The 13470-nt window shown below is 51.8% G+C and overlaps 2 protein-coding genes and 1 long non-coding RNA gene across 3 annotated transcripts in view; 2 read left to right on the top strand and 1 right to left on the bottom strand.

Annotated features, from left to right (window-relative positions):
• CCDC88C (coiled-coil domain containing 88C) overlaps window positions 1-2379 on the top strand; it is a 147368-nt gene extending 144989 nt beyond the window's left edge. The window contains 1 exon segment of the mRNA XM_033191576.1: window positions 32-2379. Within this exon segment, the coding sequence (XP_033047467.1) occupies window positions 32-1075 (1044 nt within the window). The 3' untranslated portion in view covers window positions 1076-2379.
• A 2816-nt stretch (window positions 2380-5195) lies between these two features.
• LOC117071138 lies at window positions 5196-6145 on the bottom strand. Its single transcript, XR_004432151.1, has 2 exons — window positions 6012-6145; window positions 5196-5548 (listed from the first exon to the last, which is right to left on the bottom strand). It is a non-coding gene; the product is annotated as an uncharacterized LOC117071138 (long non-coding RNA).
• A 3200-nt stretch (window positions 6146-9345) lies between these two features.
• Window positions 9346-13470, top strand: part of GPR68 (G protein-coupled receptor 68) — a 32103-nt gene continuing 27978 nt past the window's right edge. The window contains exon 1 of the mRNA XM_033191585.1: window positions 9346-9473. The gene's annotated coding sequence lies outside the window, so the exon portion shown is untranslated. The remainder of the gene's footprint in view (window positions 9474-13470) is intronic.

Consider the following 13470-nt stretch of genomic DNA (forward strand, 5'->3'; position numbering starts at 1 on the left):
CCACCTCCACCCTTCACTCTCTTATCCATAGGACACTCCCAGTTGCCAGGATGACCTGCTGAGTGACTACTTTCGAAAGGCCAGCGATCCCCCAGCCATCGGAGGCCAACCAGGACCACCTGCCAAGAAAGAAGGGACCAAGATGCCCACCAGCTTTGTGGCCCCCACCGTCAAGATGGCCACCCCCACTTCGGAGGGGAGGCCGCTGAAGCCTGGACAGTATGTAAAGCCAAACTTCAGACTGACTGAGGCCGAGGCCCCACCCAGCGTGGCCCCATCCAGCGTGGCCCCGAGACAGGCCCAGCCTCCCCAGAGCCTGTCTCTGGGCAGACCCCGGCAGGCTCCGGTGCCCCCAGCTTCCCACGCACCTGCCAGCCGCAGTGCCTCCCTGAGCCGGGCCTTCAGCCTGGCCTCAGCTGACCTTCTCCGGGCCAGCGGGCCAGAGGCCTGCAAACAGGAGTCCCCTCAGAAGCTGGGGACTCCTGAGGCCTTAGGGGACAGAGAGACAGGTAGCCACACCCTGCAAAGCCCAGCACCCCCCAGCTCCCACAGCTTGGCCCGGGAGCGGACCCCACTTGTGGGAAAGGCTGGCAGCTCCTGTCAGGGCCCAGGTCCCCGCAGCCGGCCACTGGACACGAGGCGCTTCTCCCTGGCTCCCCCAAAGGAGGAAAGGCTGGCCCCCCTGCATCAGTCTGCCACAGCCCCCGCCATTGCCGCTGCAGGTGCTGGTACTGCTGTTGCTGGCAGTGGCAGCAACTCCCAGCTCCCACACTTCTCACCTGCTGCAGCCCCGGCTGCCAGGACCAAGCCCAAGGCGCCCCCACACTCGGGGGAGGTGGCCACCATTGCCCCCGTCCGGGCGGGGCTCAGCCTCTCAGAGGGAGACGGGGTCCCCGGGCAAGGCTGCAGCGAGGGGCTCCTGGCCAAGAGCCCAGGTCGGTCTTCTGATTTGGCTCCCCACCCTGGCCGGGTCCCTGAGGACTGCAGTCGAGGGAGCATCTCCAAGAGCACTCCCGCCTCCCCGGAGCCAGGCGGGGACCCGCAGACCGTGTGGTATGAGTACGGCTGCGTGTGACTGTCTCGTGGTTGAGCTTGCAAACCTGAAAACTACTGACACGCCTTCTGACTCTCACGGCCTTTTCTCCTGCTTGCCTGCAGTGTCAGGAAAGGGTTTGGAATGAGGAAAGGGGTTCCCATGCATTTCTGCTGTTTGTTCTGTGAATGGAAACACTGTGCCAAGTCCCGAGAGGATTACGCTTCCAGGTGTGTAACGTGTCTTCTGTGTCTGCCTCTTCCAGCAGCTGATATCTTTGGAACAAATCCACGTCAGCATGGGGACCAATTAGGATGCAATGACAAACTGACTTCCCCCAAAGCAGACGCGTCTCCAGTATGTCCCAGTAGAACACTCATTTGCAGTGTGTTGAGCTCCATTAAGCACACACACTCACACAACAGGCTCACGAGGCTCAGGCCTGGCGGGTGGAAAAGCCCACTGCCTCTCCCAAAGGCCGTTGGATCCCAGGAGAAGCCCACACTGGTGATACTGAGGTCTCCAGGGCCTTGGGCAGACCCCAGAGTCAGGCCTGCTGGTAAAAAGTGAGAGTGCTGCTGTTCCATTCCTGGGTTCCCAAGCACTTCCCTTTACCCCAGGACCCAGGGCAGCCTGCAGGGCAGCTGGTGGTGGCCTTGGCCATTTGCCCCCAGCCTCCAGCTGGCTCCTGAGCTGCACCGCGGGGTTTGGGGACCACACAGCTACCTGCCTTCCTAAATTTCCCTGGCTCACTTTTCTGCAAACACTGGATCTGCCAGGCCTGGGGATTGGGGGGCAGGACAGAGGTCCCCATCCAGCCCCCTCCAGGCCAGTGTGCACAGTGCACCGAGGGGTCACCCGCACAGAGCGAGGTGCAAGCATGATGTATAACCTGGCTACGGCACCCGACTTTCCCGGTCTCAGATGGGGTGTTGATTTATTTCTGAATAACTTTTTGGGTATAGAAACCAATTTTTTTTTTAATATATGACATATATATGTACACACTCATGTGAAATATGTATACTTTGGGGGGGTCTATTTATGCTCCATTGGGAGTCCCTCTCTTCTGTCAGGAATCTCACCTGCTGCTTTGTGTCTTTGGTCAGATATCCTGACAATTTAGTTTCCTGTTGTGAAGGTGCTTTTCCTGGGGTGAACTAAACCTATTGATTTTTTTTTTTTTTTAAGATTTTTTTCCCTTTTGATTTAATATACTGAGAAAGAAATGGGAGACTTTTGAATGTTAACAAGATCCATTTTAGGAGTGTTTGGGGTTGTGTATTAAATAGCCGTTCGTTCTGGAACTCAAGGACAGGATTGTAATAAAATGGAATGGAACCGAAGTGCCTTCTGGCTTTCCTCACTGGACATTGTTAGCATCGGGTGGGCCTCTGGGGACTTGCGGCTCCCTGTGCCCCTCCCTCTGCACCCTGGGGACCCTTCCTCCACAGTTGAAATCCACCACTTTCCTTGCCACTAGGCGGGGGAAGCTTTTACACGTGCAACCAGAGACAAATGTGAAGGACAAAGATTTCCTGTAATGTGACAGCTTTCCCCCCTTCCCCAGGTGTGTGTAAGTTCGCATAAATTGAATCCTATTTTGTTTGTTTTTCTAATGGGTCACCACCACCGCAGGGGGAATGCGATGGGCTGGAGGCCAGTCTGGGCAACATAGCAAGACACTGTCTACAAAAGACAAAATTTAGCCGGGCGTGGTGGTATATACCTGCAGTCCCAGCTACTTGGGAGGCTGAAGACAGAGGATCCTTTAAGCCCAAGGATGTCGAGCCTGCAGTGAGCAGTGATGGCGCCACTGCACTGTAGCCTGGGAGACAGAGTGAGGCCCTGTCTCAAAAAAAAAGAAATAATAATAAGATAAAATAGCAGGGTGTGGTGGTGCGCACCTGTAGTCCTAGCCACTAGGGAGGCTGAGGTGGGAGGATCACGAGCCCTGGCAGTCGAGGCTGCAGTGAGCCAGGCTTGTGCCTCTGCACCCCAGCCTGGGCGACAGAGCAAGACCTCATCTCAAAAATAATTGAAGAATCCCATTTTGCTATGGCGTTCATCTCATGTCGTGACAGGACCTCAGCTTGAAGGGGCTCCTTATGATTTTCCCAAGGCTACTCAACCAGTAAATACTGGATCTGGAATTTGGACCTTAGGGGCTGCAGATACTGAAATCAGATGCATGGTGGGGAGGAGGAAGAGAGGGAAGGAGGAGGCATGAAAATGACCACGCCTGACCAAGGTTCTTCTGATGTTTTTCTGTCTAGCTGCTGCCTCAGTGTCTCCTTCCTTCCTACAAACCTATTTTTTGGCTCTCTCCTCTTGCCTCCTTGCCCGTTCTCCCCGAGGCTCTGCAATCTGTCCTTGTATCTGGCCAGTCTGCAGAAACTGCCATCCATGCTGTTTTGGGCCAGACTGAGTGGCGGCCACCCGCAGTTTTCATCCTGTGTGGCCTCTGCAATATTTGACAGCTGGCCAGGCACTTCTTGGCACCCTCAGCCTCTGCTGCACGCTTCTCTCTCCCTCTGGGACAGCTCTGTGCTACCCGCTCCTTCGTCCCTTCATTCATCCCTCCTGGGGACATCAGAACTGTGGGCAGAGCCCTGGATTCTGCCTCCACCACTCCCCTGTCCTGTACTCCCCCTTCAGGCCTGACCCCACCCTCCCTATGCAGGGAGCGCTAGTGGAGGTGACCTCCAGCCCAGCGTCTCCTGACCTTCAGGCTGGGACTGCTGCCCTCATCAACCCAGTTTCACTGTTCCCAGGATCATCTCTGCAGCCTCAGGGGCCTGAGATTCGAGCTGGACCCTTCCTTTCCTCACATCCCACATTTCACAGGTCACATCCTGGACCTGAGGGTGGGGCGGGAATCTGGGCCCTTCCCCTCTGCCGGTGGTCTCTGCCCTAGGTCACACCCTCCAACCGACTGGTCTGGCTGCCTCGGGCTCTCCCCTTACTCTTCCATCTACTCCAGCCAGCTTTTGGTCCCATTGGTTCCACAAGAGAGCTCCTGCCAAGGTCACTAATCCAGAGGCAACTTATCGGCCCTAGTTGTCATTTCTCAGGAGGCCCTGACTCAGGGGACCTTCCTATTTAGAACATCCCCTCCACATTGGCCACACTTGTGAGCAGCAGGAGGTCAGGCATAACCAGCTCCATCCACTGGTGTCTTTCCACAAGGTCAGACTTTTATTGACGCTATTTTTTCTTTTCTTTTCTTTTCTTTTCTTTTCTTTCTTTTCGTTTCTTTCTTTCTTTCTCTCTCTCTCTCTCTTTTTTTTTTTTTTTTTTGAGACAGAGTTTTGCTTTTGTTGCACAGGCTGGAGTGCAGTGGCGTAGTCTTAGCTCGCTGCATCCTCCGCCTCCTGGGTTCAAGCAACTCTCCTGCCTCAGCCTCCCGAGTAGCTGGGATTACAGGTGTGCACCACCACGCCTGGCTAATTTTTGTATTTTTAGTAGAGAGGGGGTTTCACCATGTTGGCCAGGCTGGTCTCGAACTCCTGACTTCAGGTGATCTGCCCACATCGGCCTCCCAAAGTTCTGAGATTACAGGCGTGAGCCACCACACCCGGCCTCTTTTAGTTATTTTTAATTGTACAGTAAGTTATTTTTTACTGTAGTCATCCTCTTGTGCTATCAAATACTAGGTCTTTTTTTTTTTGAGACAGAGTCTCGCTCTGTCGCCCAGGCTGGAGTGCAGTGGCCGGATCTCAGCTCACTGCAAGCTCCGCCTCCTGGGTTCAAGCAATTCTCCTGCCTCAGCCTCCCGAGTAGCTGGGACTACAGGTGCCTGCCAACTCGCCCGGCTAATTTTCTGTAGTTTTAGTAGAGACAGGGTTTCACCATGTTAGCCAGGATGGTCTCGATCTCCTGACCTCGTGATCCGCCCGCCTCGGCCTCCCAAAGTGCTGGGATTACAGGCATGAATACTAGGTCTTATTCTATCTAACTATATGTCTGTTCCCATTAACCATCCTCACTCCCCTCCCACCCCATTATCCTGCCCAGCCTCTGGTAACCATCCTTCTACTCTCAATCTCCATGAGTTCAGTTGTTTTCATTGTCAGCGCCCTCAAATAAGTAAGGACGTGAAGTTTCTCTGTCTGTGCCTGGCTTATTTCACTTAACATAATGAGCTCCGGTTCCATCCATGTTGCAAATGACAGCATCTCATTCTTTTTTATGGCTGACTAGTACTCCGTTGTGTATATATGCCATATTTTCTTCATTCATCTGTTGATGGACACTTTGGTTTTTTCTGCATCTTGGCTGTTGTTAATAGCAGAGTCATTAATGTGGGCAGAGCCTTAGGTGGGAGATACTGGGTGCTTATCACAAGTGACAGCAAGATGGTGTCAGTTGAGATGGCCATTTCAAGCTGCTGAAGTCTTGCTCCTTTTATGGTCACAGAGTCTTCTGGTGAGGACTGATAGTGGAGGAGTGTGCTTGGTTATGTCCTTATCTGGCTGGATGCAGTCTTTATTGATCAGGTAAAACATGCGGTCCCTGTTGGCGAAGTGCCATATTAAATGTAAGATGGAGTCTTTTTCTAAGATGGAGTTACTTATGTCGACGGTGCTCTATACACACACCCAGCCCTTTGCAGACTAGGTCCTCTCTACAGGCTCCCCTCAAGGCACACCCAGCCCCCTGATCATACTTCATCAAGCCCAGGCATACCCATGACTTTAATTACCACCTATTCCCAGAAGGTCCAAACGTGTATCTCCAGCCCCTGCCTCTCCTCCAAAAGTCCAGATCTGGATTTCCAACTTGCATGTCCCAAACACACCTCAAATTCAACATGCCCAACACAGCTCACCATCCTCCCCCTCCAAAGCGAGGCCTGTTTGTATTCCCTCCTCCCCACACCTGCCCCATATGCATCCAGAGGATGCTGGCCTTCCCCTCACTCTCCCCTGTGTCCTGTTACTCTATCAGCTGCTTTCAATGCTAAGACCCTGCTCACCTCCACAGCCAATCCCAAGCCACAGCCCCCTTCAGCAGTACCATGGGGCCCTGTGGCTAAAAGAGCACCCCAGATCACGCCCCCTCCTGAGTTACAGGGCCCCACCCTCTGCGTTGGTGTGGTGTGTGACCTCTTGGCTGGGAAATACCCAAGTTGCAGCTGGATATTTTTTTTCCTTCTGAGACAGGGTGTTCCGCTGTCCCTCAGGCTGGAGTGCAGTAGTATGACTACGGCTCACTGCAACCTCAAGTGATCCTCCTGCCTCAGCCGCCTGAGTAGCTGGGACTACAGGTACATGCCACCACACCTGGCTAATTTTTTATTTTTTGTAGAGACAGGGTCTTGCTACGTTGCCCAGGCTGGTCTCAAACTCCTGACCTCAAGTGATCCCTTGACCTTGGCCTCCCAAAGTTTCGGGATTACAGGCGTGAGCCACCACACCTGGCCAGAGTTTGACTCTTTATTATCAGTAACAATTTATAAAAAAACATACAATAATAATTATTGTAAAATCTACACAACCAATTGATTCTTGTAGAAAGCTCATTGATTTTTTGCCAGACGGGTGTATTTGTAGCCAACCTATGCTTGCAACTGACAAATGAGCGTAGCTCCAACACAAACGTGGTTGGTAATTTCTTTTATGTTAACATGTAAGATGAAAGGGAAATAAGTCAAAGATGTATGTCAGAACTTCACTGAAAACATGAGTAACTGTTTAATCAAGTGGTAGTTTCTGAATGCTGAAAATATTTCCTCAGTTTTTTGTACTATTCCCATTATAATGGCTACAGATGCAACACACTTTTTAAAAAATTGAGATATAATTTACATACCATAATATTCACCCAAGACGTCTTCTCTATTATTATTAAGTCCAGAGACACTAGACAATCAAAAAAACATAAATCAAGCCCAAGTTTATAACATTTACCAGTTTATGTGGTATAAGTACTCTCACCATGGCCAATGTCAAGCTGCCAGCACTGAACACATCACTTAACACGGAACTGATTTCAATCTTTGAGATTAAAAAAATCTCAATTTTTTTTTTTGAGATGGAGTCTCGCTCTGTTGCCCAGGCTGGAGTGCAGTGGCACAATCTCAGCTCACTGCAACCTCTGCCTCCCGGGTTCAAGCAATTCTCTGCCTCAGCCTCCCTAGTAGCTGGGATTACAGGCGCCTGCCATTACACCAGGCTAATTTTTCTATTTTTAGTAGAGACAGGGTTTCACCATTTTGGCCAGGCTGGTCTTGAACTCCTGACCTCATGATCCACCCACCCCAGCCTCCCAAAGTGCTGAGATTGTACAGGTGTGAGCCACTGCACCCGGCCTCAATGTTTTAAAAATTGAGATAATTTGTATATCATAATATTCACCCAAGACATCTTCTCTATCATTCTTAAGTCTAGAAACACTAGACAATGAAAAAACATGAATCAAGCCCAAGTTTATAGCATTTACCAGTTTCTGTGGTATAAGTACTCTCACCATGGCCAATGTCAGGCTGCCAGCACTGAACACATCACTTAACACAGAACGCATCACTTAACATGGAACTGGCCAAGGAAGCTCTTGGCCCCTAAGCGTTCCCTGAAAAATCACTGACATGAGGCAGATTGATTAACAGGAGAAAAGGCATACAAATTTAACAGGTATACACGAGAGCCTTCAGAATAAAGACTGCACCCCCTCCAGGGAAGTCTAGAAACTTATATACTGTCTTGAGGTTACAGACAGAATGGGGGCTTGGGTGCTGGCACAACAGGTTATGGGAGAGGGAGAAGAATTCTATTGAGGGGCTGTACATGATTACTAGGGAGAATGATTGGATGGGGAACAGACAGTAACTTGTAAAATTATTTGGAATTTATATGATCCTTGGAAACAGTCACTGTCTTGAAAAGGGGTCTGTTCAGATGTGGTTACATTCTTGGTCTTCTTGGCTGTAAAGAGTGATGAGGTAACAGGGTGAGAACAAGAACAACTGTTCCCCTTGGCCATTCTGTCCTTTCTTTTTGTAGATAGGGGGAAAGTTTCTTCCAGTTTATTGATCTCTAAGGGTGTTGAATTCAAAATACTCATTATACCAGGGAGCCATATTTTGGCGTGAAATATTTTGGGATTTCCTTCACCAGAAAGAGATGTACCTCATGATATGATACCACCACCATACAGATACAGTAGTTGTAACCTGAAAGCATGGGTAAAAGTAAAATAATTAGCAAGTGGGGAGTCTTGAGTGTTCCCTTTGCTTTTCATGTAAGTTACTTGATGGTAGGTTTACGTAGGTTAATTGTTAATGATGGCTGTGCTGAAACAACGGGCTTGCAAAATTCCTGGAAATTCACGGATGTGCTTTCACAAGCCAGCACAGGTCTGCTCGGCACAGGGAGCACCACCTCTTAGGGATGGGCTGCGGGGAAAGAGTCTGAATGACTGAGCAGAAGTAACTAAAGGAGAAAAAGGAACGAGAAGAGAAAGGAAGCTGGAGGCTTTGCAGAGCTGACCGTCCTAAGGTGCATGCAGCTATGCCAGCCTCTGGCTCTCTCCTAGGCCATTTCCCTCTCATTTCTGCCCTGCCAGCCCCAGGAAAGGCCTCAGAGAGAGGGGTACCAGGTGTGCAGGATGGTCACAGGGATCCCATTACAAAGGTCTGCTGAGGTAGGCCCAGTGGCAGACTCAGAGGAGAACAACCCAGCCTCTTCAAGACTCAGCTGCCCCCAAACCCAGCTCTGGAAGAGCCTAGGTTGAGAGACGTGGTCTTCCCGCACAGGGCACAGAGAATGGCTACTCGGGCTTGTCTGGAAGCTGGGACACTCTGTCCCGGCTTCTCCCTCACCTTCCACCCTTCCTCCTTGCCCTTCTCCAGAGAGAGCAGAAAGAGTCCGCCAGCGGACTGACAGACCCCAGGCCCGGGGCAAGCCTGTCATCTCTCCATGTGTTTGGGGTACAGTGGTCTCCACCCGGCAGAGTCCATAGCACGAAGTCAGGCGCAGAAATGTCCCCTGTCCAAGCTCGGGCCTTTTGGCCCAGCCCCACGAAGTTGGGTTCATCGTGTCACATCTGGGAGCAGAGGCAGAACCATCTACCTGCTCTCCATCTCCCCTCCCCCAGAGACCACAAATAGATAGGGGCAGGGACCCAGCCAGCCTGGCCGCAGGGAGGGAAACCTGGGCCCCGCGAGCCCCTGGGGGAGGGAGGTACCCTAGGAGCTGTCCTGGGAGCCGCACCCTCCCCAGGCCGGTGGGGGGTGCAGGTGCCCTGGTGTCCGGTGGGGCCTGGACTCTGTCCCCGTGGTCGGGTGGGCAGCGGAGCCTCCGCCTCCCGCTCGAGGACCCTGCACAGCGAGCGCCGCGCCGGTCCTGCCACGCCCCGCAGGCGCCGTCCCCGCTGCCACTCCCTCCCGCGGGCCCAGCTGAGCCGCGGCCGCGCTTCCTGCACCCAGGACCCGACAGAGGTGAGTGCGCCGGGCGGCCGGGGCGAGGGCTGACGGCGGCGGCAGCGCGGGGACGCACCGGGGAACGGCTGACCTTCAGCGAGGGCGGCTCCCCGCCAGCTACCGGGGCGGAAGATTCAAATCCGATCTGTGGAATAAAGGCGTTTGGGGGAAGTGGAGCAGGAGAAGGACTGGGGTAGATCTCTGTGCTAGGAAAGGATACAAATGGATGCGGCTCTTGAGGCCCAGGGACTTCCCACCCTGAGGGTGTCATGGAGTGGTGTTTGGGGGGACGCCAGGCCAGAGGGGCTCCTTTGCCCAGGGCTCCTGGGGTGGGGGCACATCTCAAAAGTCCAGCACTGTCCAGACCCGCTGAGGACATGACCTTTCATAGCTGCAGCTGAGGCACCTCGAGGAGCACTGTGGGAGGAGTCCAAGGACCTGGACCCAGGCTGGAGGTCTGGGCTCCGTGGCATCCCTTAGAGCCGGGGAAATGCTATTCTACCCCGGCGCAGAGAGAGGAGAGAGGCGAGAGGAAGAGGGAGGGGCACACTAATATTTACTGAATGTCCGCCTGGCGCCAGATACTTCTCACACAGTATTTTGTTTAACTGCCTCGTTTTATCCTTCCATCTATTCCTGCATTCATTTATTCGGCAAAACGGGCACTCTGCTGGGCTTTGGCCTGAGCTGGAGGGAGCTGCTCACTGCCCATGTAACTCACACCCTACATGGGAAACAGACTGTAATTCAGAGTGACCGGTGGGAGGTCTGCACTGCTTCTCCTTCTTGCCCAAGATGATCAGAATCAAACTAAGTGGCCCCCAGCAATACAACCCTGGACCAATGAGAAGGCCCTAAGCCCCCACCATCAACATTCAAGGGCCCCTTCTGTATCCACAGCATCATACACACCAGTCACTGAGAGAAGTCCTAGGACACCCTCCTAGTCGCTTTTGGGTTTCAGTCCAGAATCACCTCTTCCAGGAAGGCTTCCCTGACTTCCCGCCCTCCAGACCAGGAGCTTTTTACTTTGGCACCCGAGGCGTGGCTCCTCTCTCCCCATTATCCTCCAATCATAGCTGTTATCAGAATGTTGTTCTTGCTGTGTTCATTCTGGTTTTCCCTTCTAATCAGTTTCAAAAAACCTCAGCACCCTCCAGCTCCATGTCTACTATATACATAATGTTTTTATTTGAATATTTTACCATGGGAGCTGGATTACCGCGGGACCTCTACTCAAAAAACGGAAACTCGAAACTTATGTCTTACCATCACTATTTTCAGATTCCATCTGTGCTCCTCAACTTCCTGGGCAGAGTTCATCATTTCCAGGCCCCTGTGGTACAAATTCTGTTACCTCCGATTGACCCCTGGGGCTCCTGACTGAGGAGAGAGAGCAGATAGTAACCCACCTTCTAAACAAAATAGCCCCATTTCCAGCTCTCAGACTCTCAGAGCCTCCAAGTGTTCTCCCTCTAACCCCAGTTCCTACTCGCCCCGCCCCGGTGCTGACCGTGTGTTGTGGGGTGGAGACTGCGAGGTGGTGGGGTCTGCTGTTGGTGGAAGTCCTGATTAGGGAGTAGAGTCAGGCCCCACCACGAAAGAGGACCTGGACCCAGTGGTCAATTCCAGGACAAGGGGGATAATCCCACTCTTGGTTCTATTGCACAAATACATTATGTTTAAAAAAGAAATTGTAGTCTACTTCCAGAAATAGAAAAGTCAGTACCCCTTTGCCACAAAAGGAAGGTAATTAAACAAATAAAAGCAAGGGACTTGGCAAATAAAACAAATAAAAGCAAGGAACTAGGCAGCAGTGTTTAAACTTTAGCACCTGTGAACATACCTGAGGCCTGCTCTCTGGGCTAAAAAAGGAGATGAGCAAGAATGAGAGTGGTGTTAAAGACGTACTAGCACCCACATGAGGCTTTCTCCTTAGTGTAGTAAGGTTCAGAAAGGACTGGGGCCGGGCATGGTGGCTCACACTTGTAATCCCAGCTTTGGGATTACTCCCACTTTGGGAGACCGAGGCGCAGGGATCACTTGAGGTCAGGAGTTTGAGACCAGCCTGGCCAAACATGGTGAAACCCCATCTATACTAAAAATACAAAAGTTAGCCAGGCGTGGTGGCACACGTCTGTAATCCCAGTTACTCGGGAGGTGAGGCAGGAGAATTGCTTGAACCCAGGAGGTGGAGGTTGTAGTGAGCAGAGATCGCGTCACTGCACTCCAGCCTGGGTGACAGAGCAAAACTCCGTCTCAAAAAAAAAAAAAAAAACAAAGGCCTGGCGTGGTGGCTCACGCCTGTAATCCCAGCACTTTGGGAGGCTGAGGTGGCCGAATCACGAAGTCAGGAGATCGAGACCATCCTGGTGAACACGGTGAAACCCCGTCTCTACTAAAAATACAAAAAAATTAGCCAGGCGTGGTGGTGGGCGCCTGTAGTCCCAGCTTCTAGGGAAGCTGAGGCAGGAGAATAGCGTGAACCCGGGAGGCAGCAGAGCTTGCAGTGAGCGGAGATCATGCCACTGCACTCCAGCCTGGGCGACAGAGCGAGACTCTGTCTCAAAAAAAAAAAAAAAAAAAGGCTCTGACAGGAATAACAAAAATAGTCACTGTCTCCTTCAGTCGGCACCTACTAAGTGCAGAGAGCCCGGCAGTGCCTGGAGTGATATAAAACAAACCTTCAGTTAATCTTGTTATCAACTAAAGGGCTACTTCTTCCAGGAAGTCCACCCTGATGTGTCCCTTCACAAGCTAAACCTCTCCTGCTGTAATGCTTGCTGTGTTTCATTGCAATGGCGTGTTGTCTTCCACTCCTGAGTATAAATTTCATAAGAACAACCACTACAGCCGGGCGCAGTGGCTCATGGCTGTAATCCCAGCACTTTGGGAGGCTGAGGTGGGCGGATCACCTGAGGTCAGGAGTTCGCGACCAGCCTGACCAACATGGTGAAACCCTGTCTCTACTAAAACTACAAAATTAGCTGGGTGTGGTGGTGCATGCTTGTAATCCAGCTACTCCGGAGGCTGAGGCAGGAGAATTGCTTGAACCTGGGAGGCAGAGGTTGCAGTGAGCCAAGATAGTGCCATTGCACTCCAGCCTGGGCAACAAGAGCAAAACTCCATCTCAAAAAAAAAAAAGAACAATCACTAGGTTTACCTTGTTCCTTGTTCACCTCACTGTTCTGACACCTGCCTCACCCTGGCCCCATAGCCCGGAGCACAGGTGTTGAATGAGCTGATGAATGAATAATGAATGAATAACTGAGTGATCCTCCCTGACTTGGATCCTGCTGGCCCCTTCCAATTATGCTTTCTTCTCCCTGCCCTCCTCCCTGTCCTTATCCAAACCCTCCATCTTTCAAGGCCCTACCAGGGGTCCGGGGTCCGGCTTCTCCAGAGGCCTTTTTAAACCAATGGATCCACCCTCAGCCCTCTTGCCCCAGAATATTACATCGCTGGTGATATGCATACCTAGGGCGTATTCAGTTCCATAGTCTGGTGTGTTCCCCTCCAGAGGTCAGGGGCTGTGTGGGTGACAAACCACAGGTGCTCAGGAAACACTGTGGAGTGGTTCCACATGGTCCAGCCTCCAAGTACCAGCTGTGTTGGGTCTCAATAGCTATATTAGTTTCCTGTTGCTGTGGAACAAATTACCACCAACTGACTTAGTATCTTAAAACAACATACATTCATTATTTTAGAATTCTAGAGGACAGAATAGGGTCTCATGGGGCTAAAACTAAGGTGTTGGCAGGGCCAGCCAGGTCCTTTGTGGAGGTCCAGGGGAGACTCCATTTTCTTGTCTTTTTTTTTTTTTTTTTTTGAAGCGAGTCTCGCTCTGTCGCCCGGACTGGAGTGCAGTGGCCGATCTCAGCTCACTGCAAGCTCCGCCTCCCGGGTTTTACGCCATTCTCCTGCCTCAGCCTCCCGAGTAGTGGGACTACAGGCGCCCGCCACCTCGCCCGGCTAGTTTTTTGTATTTTTAGTAGAGACGGGGTTTCACTGTGTT

This window comes from Trachypithecus francoisi, unplaced genomic scaffold (assembly GCF_009764315.1).
Source record: "Trachypithecus francoisi isolate TF-2019V2 unplaced genomic scaffold, Tfra_2.0 Lachesis_group3, whole genome shotgun sequence".
NCBI lineage: Eukaryota > Metazoa > Chordata > Mammalia > Primates > Cercopithecidae > Trachypithecus > Trachypithecus francoisi.